The sequence below is a fragment of the Leucopleurus acutus genome, assembly GCF_964270905.1.
Source record: "Leucopleurus acutus genome assembly, chromosome: 2".
Taxonomy (NCBI): Eukaryota; Metazoa; Chordata; class Mammalia; order Artiodactyla; family Delphinidae; genus Leucopleurus; species Leucopleurus acutus.
In genome coordinates, this window is record NC_139143.1 from 136,859,230 (window position 1) to 136,878,096 (window position 18,867).

The 18,867-nt window shown below is 36.6% G+C and overlaps 1 protein-coding gene across 2 annotated transcripts in view; it reads right to left on the bottom strand.

Moving 5' to 3' along the window:
- The window catches only part of PDE4B (phosphodiesterase 4B), a gene marked incomplete at its 5' end in the record, with an annotated part of 486,456 nt that overhangs the window by 392,186 nt on the left and 75,403 nt on the right, over window positions 1–18,867 (bottom strand). Inside the window, one exon of one of the 2 annotated variants that reach the window (XM_082833869.1) lies at window positions 9,189–9,424. The exons of the other annotated variant lie outside the window; for it this stretch is intronic. Within the exon in view, the coding sequence (XP_082689995.1) occupies window positions 9,189–9,424 (236 nt within the window). Of the gene's footprint in view, window positions 1–9,188; window positions 9,425–18,867 lie in introns of those variants that run through there. 2 annotated transcript variants of the gene reach the window in all.

Sequence of the window (18,867 nt, forward strand, 5' to 3'; positions counted from 1 at the left end):
ACTTATAATGCATGAAGTATTCCACTAGTACTTTAATACATTTTCTTAGGAGATAGATAATGGGATAGATAGTAAATACATTTTTTAAATTAAATTAACATTTGAAAATATTTAAACATAAGGCTATTTTCTCCACTTTGAAAATGAAGGAATTGAGGTCCAAGACAGATAAGTAACTGGTCTAAAATTTCAACAGCAAGTCAAGAGAAAATACTGAAACCCAACCTAGCTTCCTTGACTCCAGATAATGTAACATAAAACAAAGATCAACAGTAAAAATAAAATTCAAGATAACAACTAAATTATATAATGATAGAACCCCATGTGTAGTATATTAAGAAATTATATAATATTCCATATTAATGATACAAGTTTTATAGTTTTAGAAAAAAAATAACATCTCTTTTGGGAGGAAGAAAAAATTGAATGCTACAGACATCTATCCTCTTAGAAATGGTTTCAAGTACCTAAAACCAACAATTTATCACCAGGAAAAGTCATAAACTATTATAGATACCTCTAACCCTCCACTATAACTGCTTCAATAGTTTACTTTTTAAGATGGCCCACAAACTTATTCATAACTTGTCAGTATATTAGTCAACTATTAAGAATTAAACTCAAATTTTTATATGAGAACATGTTGATGAAATGGAAATAATTAATTCTGTACTTTTAAAATATGAGGCTCTTTTTGATCCCAAACTAATACTTTCCATCTAAGTGTGCTGCCTTCAAACTAAAGAAAACATATATAAGAGTTTATATATGGAGAGAGGTACAGAGATGGAGTAAATATGTAAAAACACTAACAATCAGTAAATCTAGGTAGAGGGTATTCATTGTACTACTATTCTTTCAACCTTCTGAAATTGTAAATCTTCACTACCAGTAACCTCTCCTTGACCCACAGATAGGTCTATCCTCCTCATTTATTCTGCTGCCATTCCTGGACATCTTAGATGCATAAAATCTTAATGTTATAAATTGTCTGGAAATTTCTATGACTCTTTCAAGCACAGCTACCCAGAATTCTTTTTCCCTATCTATTCATTTATCTCTTACATTGGTGGTTTTCAAGCATCTGGAGATTACAGAATCTATGTGTGTGACTCTTCCAAATTTCTCCAAGCCTAGATTCATTCATGTTTCTTTGTTGGAACCCGGGACCAGGAAAAAGATCGTCACTATCTTATTTTTTCAAGGAATTCCAAAAATGGGTCCAAGAACACTAATGTTTCACAAAATACAGTTTGAAAGCAGTTTTCCTTAAAGCCACAATACTCCTACCCCTTTATTTCCAATCTGTGTAATTTGCAGAAGTTGGAGTTGTGAGGGGTATAGGGAGGAGGAGCGGGGCAAGCTAGGCCTGTCAGGGGTGCATGCCGAGTGACAAGTGTTCTTTTCCACAAAAGGTCAAGAGAAGTAGTCATTCGTATTCTCCCTCAAAGAGAAAATGTCTAAGTTCTAGCAAGAAGCAATCTGAGAAGGTCAACAAATTACTTTTATTTTGTTAACTTAAAGTACACAGTGGGATTCAAACATATCTCTGTCAAACAAATTACTAGGAGTGACAGAGGTCCCAACCTCTCAATTCAGAAAAAAATGAGACAGGACCAAGTGAAAATTTTCACTCCTGAGGATGTCTCTTCCAGAATACAGGTTTATTAATTCACAATTTCCTCACTCTGCAAGTCATGGACTCTTACTTCCAAGTTCCCCAGGGAAATTCTATCAAAAGCTCAGTGTCAATATTTTTTAGATGCTGCGTCAGTGGGAAAATATCGATAATTAAGCATTCTAATATATAATATGCAGATATGTTAAAGGCCAAATAACATATTCCTCTGTACAACACTTCCACTGAGACAGTTAAGAGATATGTAGAGCTTCCCTGCGCTGAAACACCTGCTGCGTTGTTTGATACATGAAGAACACCGAAATAAATAACTGTACAGTGCTACAGACAAATATTTACTTTACAGCACTACAGGCTAGGTAATATGATTTGTACACAGTGGCTTAATTAAATAGGCTACCATGTAAAACACTTAGCCTCTAGTGAGATATTGTAATTAAACCTGTATCTACAGTATCATAGAACACAAAATAGAAAGCAAGTTAGAGTAGCCCTACTGGCAGAAAGGGAACACAACTATTAAGAGATGGATGAAGTAAGGATGCTTGTAGAGTATCAACTAAGCTTCCTTTTCTCCTCCTTCATAACAGGCTAAAGGAAAGTGCTATAAGAATAAGGAACAGAACATAGGAACAATATTCATTTTTTCTTTTATTTTTTATCAAATATTTACCAAGCGCCAGCCTTTCTTTAGGTGCCTGGGATATAGTAAACAAGACAGAATCCCTGCCCTCATGCAATTCTGCTGGGTTGGTATACAATAGAAGAGAAAAACAACGTAACAAAGAAGCATGTCTTTTCCAGTAATGTATTTCCAGGTAATGATAAGACCCAAGAAGATAAATAAAGCAGAACAAGGGACAAAAAAGGGAAAGGTGCTTTTTTAGACAGAGGGGTCAGCAGAAGCCTCTCTAGCAAGTGATATTTGAGTAGAAGCCCGAATAGAAGTGAGAGAGTGAGCCACGTCAACATCTAGGGAGCTAGACTTCCAGGCAGAAGCAATACTAAGTGTAAGGTCCCGGAAGTGGAAACATGCAAGGTTGTTGAACAGAAAGGAGGCTAACGTGGCTGGAGAATAGGAGATGAGGTCACAGGTAGCATGGAGCCAGATAATGTAGGGCCCTGTAAATCATGGCAAGCACTTTAGGTTCTTTTCCGGGAATCATTTAAATGCCTCAAGTATAATGTTGCTGACGTCTTGACAGTGATGGTAGAGAAGGAAGCACCATAAACATCCAAGTAGAAAAACTAGGAGACAACAAAAGAAGGAAGAATGGGAAAAGAAAGCAAATGGAATTTCACAAAAGGGCTTAGACTTTAGCAGTTGGGCAGCAGGCATGCCTGCTGGGCCACCTTCCGGTGTGTGTCCTGGGGGGTTGTCATCATTACTTTACAAAGCCCTTTTTCCAGTAAGTATTTTTAAAATCCAATATATTGAAGACTTGCGGACACTAAAAGGCCAGGAAAATACCATTTATAGACTTGCATTACTGAGAGAATGCTTGCTCTGATTAAAGCAATAGAATCACGCTATGAGGCATAGATTTCCACTGGCATTGAGTTCAGACTGTGGACTAAAATAATCTTTGTAAAAAACTCACCAGGATTATACACAAAACACAACACAAAGCACCCCTAGTAAATGAGGACTGAGCTACTAGGTTTTCCCCAGATGCACCCATCCTCCCAAGCACCTTCGCTAAGATTGATACATTTGGAAGTAGTGCATCAACTAGAACTATGCACAGCATCATGCTGGAGGTGATAAATGCAAGGGATACCAAATTTACATACTTCCCTCCCAGTTTCCATAAACCATAATTTAAGTCATAAAGAATGTCATAAGCCGTTTTTGATGTTTTGGGATATACACAATAATTAGAAGTCATTATCTCTCAAATGCACATTCTCCCTTTTCCCCCTCCTTCTAATCCTCTCATCTTCCAATCCACTCTCCACAATGGAGTGCAAAACATCGTTCCAAAGTAAAAGCTATTTATGGCAATCCCCTTCTCACAACCTTGCAGTGGCTCCCCACTGATGATGGAATAAAGCCCCAAGTTCATGACATTGGAAGCCCTAGGGTATGGCTGCAATCTATAGGCAGAGTCTGACTTCCTATCTCTCCCACCTTGCACTTTAGGCTGTAACTCCAATGAACTTTGCTCACCTTCCCCCACGCTCTGAGTCAAATCCCAACTCAGCCCCTTATTTGCCGTGTAATCCTGGGCAAATTACTTGTCGTCCCTGTGCTTCATTCATTTTCTGATAAAATGGAAGTAACAGTATATAACTCATGGGCCTTTTATAGCACAAAATAAGCGAATATATTTAAAACAATGCCAGATGCATTTTTAGCGCCAAAATAAGTGTGAGCTATTATTACTGTTATTTGCTTATGGAATTTTCCTATTATTGTTTCTTTGGCAAAAAAAAAAAAAAATGCCCTCCTGCCCACTCCTCAAAAACTCCTATTCATTCTACAAATGTCATCTCCTCTCCAAACCTTCCCCAACACATTGACTCACTTTCTAGCGGTATTTATTTCTTCTGCTGCTCTTATGACAAGTTGAGTGTTATTCTTCAACAGTATTATTTATACACTATTGATTAATTATTAATGCATAAGTGTGTCTTCCAGGGGTATATGCATTCTTTGAAGGCAAGTGCTCTATCTTTCTCATTTTGTATCTCCCAGAGTAGGGCCCAGAGCACAGTAGGCTCTCAACAAATGTTTCGTTCAATCAAATGTTGAATCAGTAAATATTTAAAGACAGATATTTCTCAATAAAATGTCCAGGGCTTCCCTGGTGGCGCAGTGGTTGAGAGTCCACCTGCCGATGCAGGGGACACGGGTTCGTGCCCCGGTCCGGGAAGATCCCACATGCCACAGAGCGGCTGGGCCCATGAGCCATGGCTGCTGAGCCTGCGTGTCTGGAGCCTGTGCTCCGCAACGGGAGAGGCCACAACAGTGAGAGGCCCGCGTACCGCAAAAAAATAAAATTAAATTAAAAAATGTCCAATACTGCTAGGAAATAATTCAAGGAAATTTAAGAATAACACAATGCACAGATTTAGTAGATTTAGCTAACAAACTAGGACTAAATTGTGTAAGACAGTAAATGTGCTTAAAGGTTCAGAGAAAGGTTAAGCATATACTATTCATCACTTTCATTTTACTCTTCTCCAGTTATTCTAGCTTTGTCTTGTCAGGGGTAAGCTCCTTTAGAGTATGAACTATGCCTTTTAATACTTTTGTGGTCAAATATGAGGCACAAAAGTGCACATTTCATGAACCTTTGATAAAATGAGGAAATATTTCCGAGGTACAGGTAGAACTAAATGGGAAAAAGGAAGAAAAACCTAAGTCTTCTTTCTAATACTAACTCTGAAAGCATATTGTCCTCTGTGAAGCATATACCATGCGCAAGCAGGGACAGACAGACAGAGTGGTGCTCACCAATCCATCTGCTCTTCAAGAGCAGTGTGGGGGCTTCCCTGGTGGCGCAGTGGTTGAGAGTCCGCCTGCCGATGCAGGGGACACGGGTTCGTGACCCGGTCTGGGAAAATCCCACATGCCACAGAGCGGCTGGGCCCGTGAGCCATGGCCACTGAGCCTACGCGTCCGGAGCCTGTGCTCCGCAACGGGAGAGGCCACAACAGTGAGAGGCCCGCGTACAGCAAAAAAAAAAAAAAAAAAAAAAAAAAAAAGAGCAGTGTGGTAGGCCTGGGATGTACTCAGGACCATCACCAGTAGCTTCCGTCACAGAGCATCATGCTGCTTGCTGATAAAGGAGGACAACTGATGACTGAGGTTGGAACGTGAGCAAAGGAGAGAAGGTTGACAAGGCTGAACACCATGTGGTAAGTGCCAGTCAAGAACAAGCAGGCCCCATAAGACAAGGAAGATAAGGTTATGTCTCAGGAGTCATCACCCCTGATTTGGGGCTAGGGATCAATAATATGTCGACCTTAAGGACTCTGGCATTAATTTCCCCACTCATCAAAGCTCAACATTCCACTGACACTTTGCAGTGTAGGATATGTTTTTTATCTATATTGTCTCATTTCAGCTAACATGGAGTTTGGTGTCCACTTCTTGGTTTCAGAATTCGAAGAAGAAATTAGGAATTTGGGATAATGGTACACAGTCAAAATAATCATTAATGGAGTAGAAAAACTTGGAAGAAGCTAAAGCAATTCAGAACATTTTTATATCTGCAGCAAGCAACATTGAAAAGAACACAAATTTAGAGTATTCTTATCCCCCAAATGAAACTTAAATGAGATAATACATGTGAATATTCTAGTAAAGAACCTAAAATATAGTAGATGTTGGAATCCATGCTGATTGTATCAGCATTTTTTACTTTTCTTGCTCACAGCAGTGTTCAATTATACATGATGAGTGAAAAAAAATCCTGGGACTGGTTAATAATGATCTTTATTTTCATGCAAGTTCTTATAAATTTTTTCTTTATATCCATTGAAGACCCCAAAAATTACATATATATATATATATATATAAATAATACATATATAATTCAATACCTGGACTATGAAGTAGTAAGACTGTGTACTAAGTGAGGTTATAGAACTGCTTTCTCCAGAGTCTTAAAAATAGGCCAGATTCCCATATGTCAAAGATGGAGCAATTGTGGTCCTGCCCAAGGGTAAAAGGAAGCAATGAGATAATCACCCAAATTCCTTCCAGATTTAGGATTGTGTAAATACTCTGATTAGCGACAACACATTGAATATTTACTATTTGTCAGATATTTTAAAAATAATCCCAGAGTCAGTATTTCACAAGTGTTTCTTAAATCTTCTACCATTAATCCACACTTCATTATAACTTGGGTTTTCAAAACCAGAACTACACATTCATCTGACCAAAATATGAAATCTACAAATAACTGAAGATAAAAAAAAAAAAAGTTCAGTGGGTTTAGATATAAACTGCATCCTCTGCATTGTTTAGCTTCATCATGAAAATTACTTTAATTTCAATGCTGGAATCAAAACAATCCAGTCTTCTTAAAAGATATCTACTGTAAAGTAATAACATGTTTTTGGAGACTTCTAAGTGCATATCTTGGAATTTCTAACTTAAATGCAAGGTTTGGAAAATACCAATTGTTGATCGTGAAAGAATGGTTACATTTCATCATGACAAAGAGGCAAAAATAAAGTACTTATGCTCTTATTTCCTCGTGTAAATTACATATGATGCTTAAAAATAGGAGCACATAATTTTTAGGATTAGTGAAAAAGTCATTCAAATACATATGTGTGTATTTTATGAAAAGAAATTTTCATTGAATGTTTCATGAAAATAAATTTGAAAAATATTAAACATGCACTCAGATAAAACAACAGAAATAAATATAAATATAGACTTAGGAGTTAAAACAAACTGTGATACAACTTTTCTAAGAAACAGAAGAAGAAGAGTGTGTGAGTTGGTAGGTAAAAATGGGTGAAAATGAATCATGGTCATAATTAAAGTTATTTTATAAGTTTGGTGGTTAGTGGATTCTTTAAACCTATATTATGGTACATCATACTAAAGTCATGTGTTTTGTTTTTTAGCAATTTGCAGAATTTTTTTTTTAACTTAGCTAGAAAAAGATCACTTTAATAGCATAAGTTACCTCAAATACCATTTAATTGTTCTTTGTGTAATGTGCTGCAAGAAAATTTGTATAATGCAGGGGTGAAATTGGCTCTTTAGTCATTTTAAAATTTGGGTTCTTTTGAAAAGAAAAAATTCAGTATTTATAGCTCTACCTTCCTAGCACATCAAAAATCTATTCTAAGTAAAAGAAAGGTCATGTTATTATATTCAGGAACTCTACAATAAGGAAATATTACCAAGGTTTTATGAAGATTTACCACTATCTGAAAATCAGTTATTTAAAATTAAATATCCTTCTTGTCAAATTATTAACCCAACTAGTAAAACATATGAGTCTATTATCTAAGTATATGTTTTCTCAACTTTATTCCTTTTATGAGAACTAATTAATAATATACCTATATACCTTCTCCTATTCAGTTACACTACTTAGCAAACTATGTGAAAATACACACACACATTAGGGGTGGGGTAAATCATGAGACAGAAGACTTCCTCAAATCACTACATACTTATATAAAAACCTTCTATTTATTAAATGCTACCACTGGTAGGTGTTGAAAAACTAACCACGTGGACTCTACAAATATGAGATTACAATTAAATAATAAGATTTAACTCATCAAAAAGATGACCAAAAAATGTTCCCCAATAAAGCAATTATGTGAACAACAGTGCATTGTCAGAAAACAAAAATAACCATATCATTTTTAGCTAGGTAAAGTATGTGTACTGGCTTTAACATGTGGTGTCCATCAAAGGCAAGCTACATATTTCCAGGGGTAACTTGAATTTGCCAATATACTGTGCAGTAGATTAGGCAGACAAACATTTCAGACGAGTAAAAACACAGAATTCAAGTAAATATTAATTTTTGAAAACCAGATATCCTCAGTTTATAATGTTGGTTGGCAATCTAGTATGCAGTCAAAATCCCTGTGCTAGAAATGTCTTTAAGAGGTAATAGCTCCCTGCACTGCTATGGTCCCTGGTAAATAAAAATTATAGGTACCCAATTTTGAAAGGTATATTAATCTGAAAGAAAATATAACCTTCAAAGAAATCTGAAAAGGCCTATCAAAGTTTTAAAATTTCTTTTGTGTTTTTCCCTGTATTCGGTTATTATACTGGTTTAAGGAAGCTACTCTCTTGTACATAACATATATATTAAAGGTGGCAGCCTCAATACAGTTTTTACAGAGGGTTCTGGAATTTACTTGGGCATTCCCAAGTAAATTGGGAATTTATTTATTATTATCTATAAATTTTATGTCACTTCTTTACAACAAGAATTTCTTAAAGATAATAGCAATTTGAATCATAAATAAAATTAATTAACCATGTAATTTCAGAAGTGGGAACTTAGTTTTCCCTTGCCTTAAGTACTGTAAAGATAGAGGCGATAAATCAAAACCACTAGTTTACATACTACAAAAAATGGCAATGCTGTAAATTAAGTTTGACTTTATACATTGTCTCAAGAAATGAATCCAAACTAAGATTGAATCACTTATCCCTGTACCAAAAATATACTATTAAAAAACATCATCAACAACAACCGCAAGATACACACAAAAAAGTCAGCAATCACCTCAACAGAGATTAAACAAAAAAACTGAATTTTTATAACTCCTTCAATACTCGGTTGCCCTAGAATTAGCTAGGTGTTTGTTTTTTAAAGCAGTAATTTTAAAGACTCTCTACAGTGAGAGGCTCATTTTATCTGGAAACAGCTAGTGGCACAGTGATATTAACGCACAGAGCACTATGTATTCTTCAGCTGACCTGCTCGCCATTCAGCTCACACATGTGTTCTGTATTATGAACAAAATTCAAATGTCCTATTTGCTACATTTCTAAATCACTGTTGCTAATGAAAAGCACTCCAGACACCTCCAAGTCCCATCTTACCACGTATGAGCCACAGTGAAGCGACGACGCTGCCGAATGCTTTTATTCACCAGCAACTTTCTGAAAAAGCATGGTGAGTTCCTTGGCGAACTGCGTGGAGAAATTTTAGGAGATGTAGGTCTGTTTCCCGGTAGTCTCGGAAGCTCAAGTTCTAAGTGCATTTGCTCCTTGAAAGTCTTTATGTAAACCTCAGATTCAAAAGCAGTAAGTTCTTTTGAAGAATCTTTTGCTGTCATGTCTTAAATGGAGTGCTGGCTTTCACCATCCAAAACAAAAACCTCAAACATAGCAGAGACACAGCTGCAGGTTAGGAGGCTGGTAAGTCTGCAAACTGTTCTCAGTTTAATTTAGGAAGCTGTGGCTCCAGTGTAGGAGCTGCTTAGAGCAAGAACTGCATAATCGAAGAATGGCAAGTCAGGCTGTCACAAGGAGCTTTATCAGCCTGGCTTTGCCTCTGAAAATGCGCCAAAGTGCTTCCTATGTCAGTAGCCTCCTTGTGGATGAGGTCTGTCTGCAAGCTACACACTGACACTCGCTGAATTCATTCAGCTGAATGTATCAACTCATGAAATATTCATGAGGGCTTCTGATAAATCCTTTGCATGTATTTTTAAAAAAAATCTTTTCAAACATGCTGCATCCACTAATGGATAGTAAGCAAAGCCCAGTCACCTATTTTTGTTTGCACAAAGAGCAGAACCAGAGCCCATCCAGCACGTGCGATGTTTAAAGTCTTCATTCAGAATTATCTTTCTCTGTAATGCACACAACAGTAACTCCACCTACCAAATGCTTATTGGCCCAGGACTATTTAAACAACTGCACTCTGTTTCCCCCTCAACAACACCCTCCATTGCCCAGATTTTCACATTTGTGAAGCCACGCTCATCATCAGTGAAAACATTAAATCAGGGATTGTCAAAAAGCCTAGCTAAAACAGCCCCCCCAAATTCCATTCCTGAATGAAAGAGCTGATTTGCTGAAGTTTTTTTTTTTCCCTCTCCCCCCCAAAAGATCCAAAACCACATCCATATAGAAAGTGTCAGCTAACAGGAAAACATTAGATTTGGTTCATTCCCCTAAGGAATTTAAAGACTAATCTTTAATCCAATAAAAATTGCCCTCATTCTTCTGCTTAACTTCATTGTCCCTGAGGTGCCCACAGCAGCCACTCTCTGTTAGATGTAAAGTCACTTCTGAAAGTCAAAGTTCCCTAGAATGGAAATGGAGGTAACAACCAGGAGAGATGAATGCTCCCCGTCACACCTGCAGGGTCCAAAGTCAAGCATCATGCATGTGTGTGTGCACGCATGCATGTGCAGGTAGGTGTACACAACAGTGTCTGTGTGTGGGTATCTTTACTTGCTAGTGCGTGTGTACTTGGTTCACAAGGGCATGCCAGTGAGACATATGGGCAGGGGAGTCCAAAAAAATGTCTCAAGTTCCAAATCAGATCATTGTAACCTGAAATATCATTTAGAAATATACTGGCATGCAGCTTCTACACTTTAAAAGAAGTAAAAAGAATATTTTAGTGCTCGAAGTGTACAGATGCTGTGAAATTCTGTACCTGCAATGTCTACTACTAGGGCCAGCCTGATCTCACACAAATTTGGCAAAACAGAACTGGGGCTAGTCAATGTGAGTGACAGTCAGGAATGATTCACAGTAAGACTTCAGTGAAAAAGCAAGAAATTCATTTTTTCCTCTAAGGCGTGAGAACTTCCACCTTTATAAAATCATTTACATATGTCATATACTCTGGCTGAATATCTAAAGGGCTGAATAAGAGCAGACAATGACCTGTGTATAGGAAAAAATAAACCCCACTCTAGCCCTTGGGGGACATGGTTTAAACTTAATAGGAAGGATTTAAACTCCAAGTTTACAGGTACTGCCTTGGAAGGATATAAGTATTGCAACAGTACCCTAAAATATATTATGAACAAAGGCAAAGTCATGGAATTTTAAAGTTTGAGTGAATCCCAGTAATCACCTTGTTTGGCTCCTGATTTTAAAGACAAGGAAACAGACATAGAGAACTTCAGTGACTTGTCCAAAGTCCTGTTTGTAGTTGACATTAGAGCAAAAGCTAAAACCAAGGCTTTCTGATTCCCAGTTGAATGTTCTTACATTATACGATAAGAGAGGTCAACATAGTCATTTTGTCCAGCAAAGCCCTAGCACACGCACTTTATATATTTGAAGATATTTTAACTGCTCTATTTGAGAATAAATTGTTAGTAATGTCATGAGAGAAAATATAGTTAAAGCTATTATTTACTGCATTATGAAAACAAAGCTAGGACTTTCTTCCAACAATAATGGGATATAAAACTGGAATGTGAGAAAATGTGAACCTGCCAATATTCAGAGTGACTTATTTGCAAAAAAATGAAATAGCAATTTGAAGTCTTATTCACTTTTTAAGGCTGCAAAACACAATAAGCATTTTAGGGATTTTTAAAAATAATGGCTCTCAAAATTATGGCAAATTTCACCACCCAGATTTAGTATGTGAACTGGGATTCAGATAAGGAAATGTTGACATAAACTTACCTAAAGCAGCATAGCGGTACTATTATAATTACTTTCTAATTCTTACTGTCAACTTACGTGACATTATGTGACACTTCACATTATTCTCTCTTTGCCTACTATGACAGCCAATGTCCCAGTTAAAGAAATTTTGAGAATCATCCTAAGAATTAGAATTCTCAAAAATATGTAAAGTCGGTTAATTCTACCTACTCTAAATAACATTTAGGAATACCAAAGACAGCTAATTGAAATACAAAACTTAAAAGGTAACCAGACTGGGCTTCCCTGGTGGAGCAGTGGTTGAGAGTCCGCCTGCTGATGCAGGGGACACGGGTTCGTGCCCAGGCCCGGGAAGATCCCACATGCTGCAGAGCGGCTGGGCCCGTGAGCCATGGCCGCTGGGTTGAGTCTTGTTCATTGAGTCTTGTTCATTTCTAGAACATGGAACAGAGTTTGGCACAGAGTGGATACTCACTAAATTTTGTAGACCGAATGCACGTTATTTTGCCCATTTTCCAATGAGAATATCAAGACACAAAATTGCATAGCATTTAAGGAGTTGATCCTACACCAAGCTTTTTAAAACAGAAGATACCTAATGAGACAGCAGAGGGAATGCAGGCTCCTAGGGTGGTCTAGTCATGTCACTAGAAGTATATGTTCACAAGTACTAAATGCTTTGAGTCTGAAGTTATCTAGCGTGTTATTTTTATACGATGATATGAAGGCTTCACTTTTATCCATATGATACAACTAATTACTCATCATTAGTAAACTGATGTTCCAGAAAGATCAGTTTTAGCCTTAACCACCTTCAGTGTCACCTGAATCCTAGAAAGGAAGTGGGAAGCCTGTACTCTAAATGCTTGAGCATGGTATCATAAAGTTCTCAGAGATTATCCTATTCAAGAAACAAAAACCCTCCAGTGGCTCCACATTACACTCAGAGTAAAAGCAGAAGCCCACACAATGGCCTAATGTACTCCACAAGCACTGGATTCATCTCTCAGAATGTTTCATAGTATACCATAGTACATATTTTCATTTGTCTCCTGAACTAACCTATGAGCTCTCTAAGGACCTAAGCTATCAATATTTTACTTATCTTTGTATCTCCAGAGCCTGAGATTGCGTCTTGATTGATTAGTATTTATTGATGGAAAATATGAATAGAAAATTAAGGTACTGCCCCAAATCATGTTCTCCTGTTAGTCTCAGATTTTTCTTTCTGTCTTGAAAGCTAGTCCAGTCAATATCCTAACTTCTTATACTTTATCTTACACAGGATTTCAAAATGAACTTCCTAAATCATAGCCATTTGGCTATGTTTTGCCATTTTGACTAGCATTTCTTTGTTCTTTAAAAAATTATTATTGTCATTATCATCATTATTATATTATTATTAATATCCTCACTGCAATGCAAAAGCAGAATACCTATGCATTGCAATCTCTGTTCATTTGGTGGTATACAGGCAGGACAGACTTGCTATGCCCTCTCTTCACACTGCTTTCTGGTTTTGGCAGAGTAATTAGGTGCTTCTTTCACAAGGCACATTCTATGAAGGGAGACTGCATAGACAAAAAAAAACTAAGGGAGCTCCTCTCTTTGTTTCTCAGGTCATTGTTAACATCAAGATATATTAGCAAGGATGAGTCAGATATCTATATGCAAGGAGAGAAACTCTTCCCTTGGTGTTTTAAAATCTGCATCAAAAGAGGGTACTCCAGTTCCCAAAGATAATACTAGCCTGTCAGCAAATTACCTTAAAGGGTGATTTCAAATGAATATGATATTAGGAACATATATGTTAAGTACAAAGGCACATTTGGGAAAACCTCTTTCTCTAAAATGAGCTTTCATCTTTTTGTTACTTTCCACCCTGTCAGCAGTCTTCTATGAAATATGTAAGAAAAAATGGTATAGTATTAATCTACAGTTTAAAGTTTTAAATGTAAATAATTATCTCTGTAAGACCAATTAATTATGATACTACAGAGATCATAGAAAGAGTACAGCACACATGAAAATTAAGTCAAATTCATTCCACTGCTCTTAAAAAGAGAATAATTTTCAGGGATCCATTTTCTGTTTAAGTATACATTTGCAAGCTAAACAAAATTTTCCTAAATTAATATTTTAATTGCATGAGTCTAAAAAGGGTACAGAATACATATCAATATGGAAAATATTTCCAAAATAGTGGGTTAGATCAAGATTGGCTCACTTAATTTCAAGATTTATTTACTTATTACACATTTTGTTAATTTTAAATCTATTCATATTAAATTTTTTAAATTCAGTAACATTAATAATGATGGCTTTTTGACTCATAATTAAGAAAATAGAATTTTATCTACCAAGAGCGACTAGTGTTAAGAATTAACTCAAATTTAATTTCATATAAATATTTCATATCATTAACATTGTAATATTAGCATATGTAAAATTCAAGACTGGAGACATATTTATATAAGCATGCTGAGCTTTGTAGCAAACACTTTTAAACAAAATATATATTTTGGGGGCTTCCCTGGTGGTGCAGTGGTTGCGAGTCCGCCTGCCAATGCAGGGGACACGGGTTCATGCCCCGGTCCGGGAGGATCCCACATGTCGTGGAGCAGCTGGGCCCGTGAGCCATGGCCGCTGAGCCTGCGCATCCAGAGCCTGTGCTCCGCAACAGGAGAGGTCACAACAGTGAGAGGCCTGCGTACTGCAAAAAAAAAAAAAATATATATATATATATATATATATATATATATTTTTTGTAAAGTTCCCTTGGCTACTCTTTTATTTCCTTTGTTTTATTTTTAAATGTATCATACAATATGATTAACATTTTTGGTGCACTGTTCTATGAAATTTAACACATGTATAGCTTCATGTAACCACTACTACAATCAAGATACAGAACAGTTCTGTCACCCCCCAAAATCTCTCTTGTGCTGTACCTTTATAGTCATATTCTCCTCCACTCCTAAAAGATGGCAAGCCCTAATCTACTCTCCATCACTATAATTTTGTTACATTTATTAATAGCTCATTCCTTTTTACTGCCAAATAGTATTCTGCTGTATGGATGTACCACAGTTTGTTCATCCATAGAAGAACACTGAGCTGTTTCCAGTTTGGGACAATTACGAATAGATCTGTTATAAACGTCCATGTATAGGTCTTTCTATAAATATATGCTGTCCTTCCCCTATTGTAAATACCCAGGAGTAGGATTGCAGGCTCATGCGAAAGTGTACATTCATCTTTACAACAAAATGTCAATCTGTTTTCCAGAATGGTTGCCTCATTTTGCATTTCCATCAGCACTCTATGAGAGTTCCCAGTTGCTCCACAGACTCACCAGCACCTCTTTTCATTATTTTTTATTTTAGCCATTCTAATAGATGTGTAGTGGTATCTCATGCTGATTTTACTTTATATCTCCCTAATGGTTAATGTGATTATCTTTTTGTGTGCTTATCTGCCATCAATATATCCTTTTTGGTAATGTATCTGTTCAAGATTCTTGCCCATTTTTTAGTTAGGTTGTTTCTTTTTTAACAATTGAGTATTCTTCCCCAATCTGCCCACTAGTATTTACTTTTCAGAGTTCTCAAATAGCAATCCACGCATTTCATCCAGGATTTAAAGCTGTATTCAGTGGTTGAAACAAAATGGAATGTGATTACTCCCAACTCGCCTGGAACCAGAACCTTTAATAGAACCAGTCGTCCCTCAGTATGCACAGGGGATTGGTTCCAGGACCCCACACAATACCAAAATCTGCAGATGCTCAAGTCCCTTATATAAAATGCTGTAGTATTTGCATATAACCTATGTACATCCTCCTGTATACTTTAAATCATCTCTAGATTACCTATGATACCTAGTACAATGTAAATACTACGTAAATCGTTTTAAATACAATGTAGATGCTGCGTAAATAGTGTAAATCGTTGGTAGCATGCAGCAAATTCAAGTTTTGCTTTTTGTAACTTTCTGATTTTTTTCCAAATATTTTCAACCTGTGGTTGATTAAATCTGTTGATGTGGAACCCACAAATCAGCAGGAGGACAAGCAGTAACATTAATTACAAAATCTGAAATTTTCAAATTGATTTTATAGTTTATAACCCTTTTAATTAATCAGTGCTCTTTCCAAAGCCCCCCAGTGTTTACATTCTTGACTTTGCTGTTTCTTTGCTTCTTGGGGCTTGCATCTTGGCCCATCTTCAAAGCTCACTCTTGCAGTGATTAGTCCTCCATGCCACCACTGGGGCAAGGCGGTGGGGCGGGGTGGGGGGCAGTAACTATCATCAAGGCACAGCAGAAGGTTTCATGCTTTTTGTGGCTATTGAAAGAACCCCTTCTAGAAATGGACTCTAGGTGACTCCCATTCTGCATCTCCTAGCCTCTCAATCTGTATCTTCTTTCCCCACTGCCAGCTGTGGCACCATGAATACCTCTTAAAGAAACCTGATCTTTTTGCTCCTTCTCTTTACTTCTCTCTATTATTTCTACTAATTCATACACTCTTCAAAGATACACTTACTGAGTAGGTACAATGTGCTAAGAATATGATTGCCTATTTTCCTTGGTAAGCCTGGGTTATTGCTTGAAATTTGCACACTTGTTACTAACATAATCTAACATAATCACAACTCTAAAAAGCTCCATGCAATTTTAATTTTATCTGCCTTAATCAGTTTTTAAATTATTTTAATTAACTTTTTAAATTTATTTTGCATCTGAAGAATCTTTTTTTCTATACATATATAGTAAGTCATCACTGGCATGATAGTACACTTTCTGAGAAAGTTTCAGCATCAGACTTACAATTCCTTTCTTGTATGTATGTGCCACACAAAATATTTTATGCTCTTAGAGAGTAAAGGCCATAATTTATTTTTTGTTTGTTTGTTTTTGTTTGTTCATTTCAGTATAGGTTATTACAAGATATTGAGTATATATCCCTGTGCTATACAGTAGGCCCTTGTTGTTTATCTATTTTAAACATAGTAGTGTGTATATTTTAATCCCAAATTCCTAATTTATCTCCCCCTCCAATCCCCTTTGGTAACCATAAGTTTGTTTTATATGTCTGAGTCAGTTTCTGTTTTGTAAGCAAGTTCATTTTTATCGTATTTTTTAGATTCCACAAATAAGTGATATCATATGATATTTGTCTTTTTCTGTCTGACTTACTTCACTTAGTATGATAATCCCTAGGTCTATCCATGTTGCTGCAAATGGCATTATTTCATTCTTTTTTATGGCTGAGTAGTATTCCATTGTGTGTGTGTGTGTGTGTGTTTGTGTGTGTGTACCACATTATCTTTATTCATCTGTCGCTGGACATTTAGGTTGCTTCTATGTCTTGGCTATTGTAAACAGTGCTGCTATGAACACTGGAGTGCATGTACCTTTTTGAATTAGAGTTTTCTCTGAATATATTTTTTTATGTGTTAGCTTCTTTATCTAAACCTCTTGCGCACAACTAGAAAGTGTTTTTTTTTTTACTGTTACTTTTTTTTAATTAAAATTTACCTTTTTTTTAAACATCTTTATTGGACTATAATTGCTTTACAATTGTGTGTTTGTTTCTGCTGTATAACAAAGTGAATCAGCTATACATATACATATATCCCCATATCTCTTCCCTCCTGCGTCTCCCTCCCTCCCACTCTCCCTATCCCACCCCTCTAGGTGGTCACAAAGCACCTAGCTGATCTCCCTGTGCTATGTGGCTGCTTACCACTAGTTGTCTATTTTACATTTGGTAGTGTAGAAAGTGTTTTGTGCATGCTAAACAAATGTTTAAAAACCCAGGAATATGAATCAACAGTTATCTATTCATTTACTGGTGTTAGTTAAATGTCAACTATGAGTCAAGCACTGTGCTAGTCTGAGGAAAAGTGCAATGAATAAGCTAGACGTATGCCTGCCCTCATGGTACTTAAAGTCTAATGGCACAACTATCACAGCCTAATTCTAATCAATATTCAAAACTAATTTGCCTCCTCATTCACCTGATCTCCTTTTAAAGGAGGTCAAAACCAGGTTCTCTTCTGTTTCGCTCTGTACTTGGAGTTCTCCTTGTCTCACAGTGGATTATTCTTATCCTGACTGTCCTACAAGACGAAATATGGATGCATTCTTTGTACAGAGTTTCAGGAAGTTTTTTCCCTTTAGTCTACCCTGTCAGTGCCTATTCCTTGCTCCTAACTCAGCCTATGCTTTTTTTAATATTGAAGAGAGGTAGATGTCCATGCAGTGATACACACCAACAAATACAAATAAACAAAAAACCTCTTGTTTCAACTCTCCGTGAATTCCAAATGGGGCACAGGCGATTTCAGTCCCATTTTAATAATAACTGGCAAGTAGTTTTTCTTTCTATTGAACCAAAGTCTGACTCTCAATAATGTCCTCCTATTGATTTTAGTTCTGTCACCTCGAATTACAATGAATAAATCAACTGAATACCCTTCAAAGATGTATCCTCTAACACATTTATTTTCCCTCCTAAATAACTACAGCTCCTTCAACTTTTTCTTATGAAACACATATTAGATTTTTTTTTTATAATACTTAGACTGAAACTTTGTGAGAGGTATATTAATTAGTTTGCTAGGGCTGCCATAACAAAGTACCACAGATTGGGTGGTTTAAACAACAGAAATTTATTATCTTACAGTTCTGAAGGCCAGAAGCCCAAAGTCAAGATGTCGGCAGGGTCAGTGCCTTCTGAGGGCTGTGAAGGAAAGATCTCTTCTAGGCCACTCTCCTTGGCTTGTAGATAGCCATTTTCTCCCTATATCTCCTCACATCATCTCCACTTTATGTATGTCTTGGTGTCCAGATTTTCCCTTTTTATAGGAACACCAGTACTACTGGATTACAGTCCACCTTAATGACCTCATTTTAACTTGATTACCTCTGTAACGGTGATCAAGTTACCTTGAAATGAGAGGGGTTTTGTTTGTTTGTATTTGTTTGTATTTGTGTGTGTCACTGCATGGACATCTACCTCTCTTCAATCCTATCTCCAAATAAGGTCACATTCTAAGGTAATGGGATTTAGGACTTCAACATAGGAATTCGGGGGATACATTTCAACCCATAACATTCCACCCTCTGACTC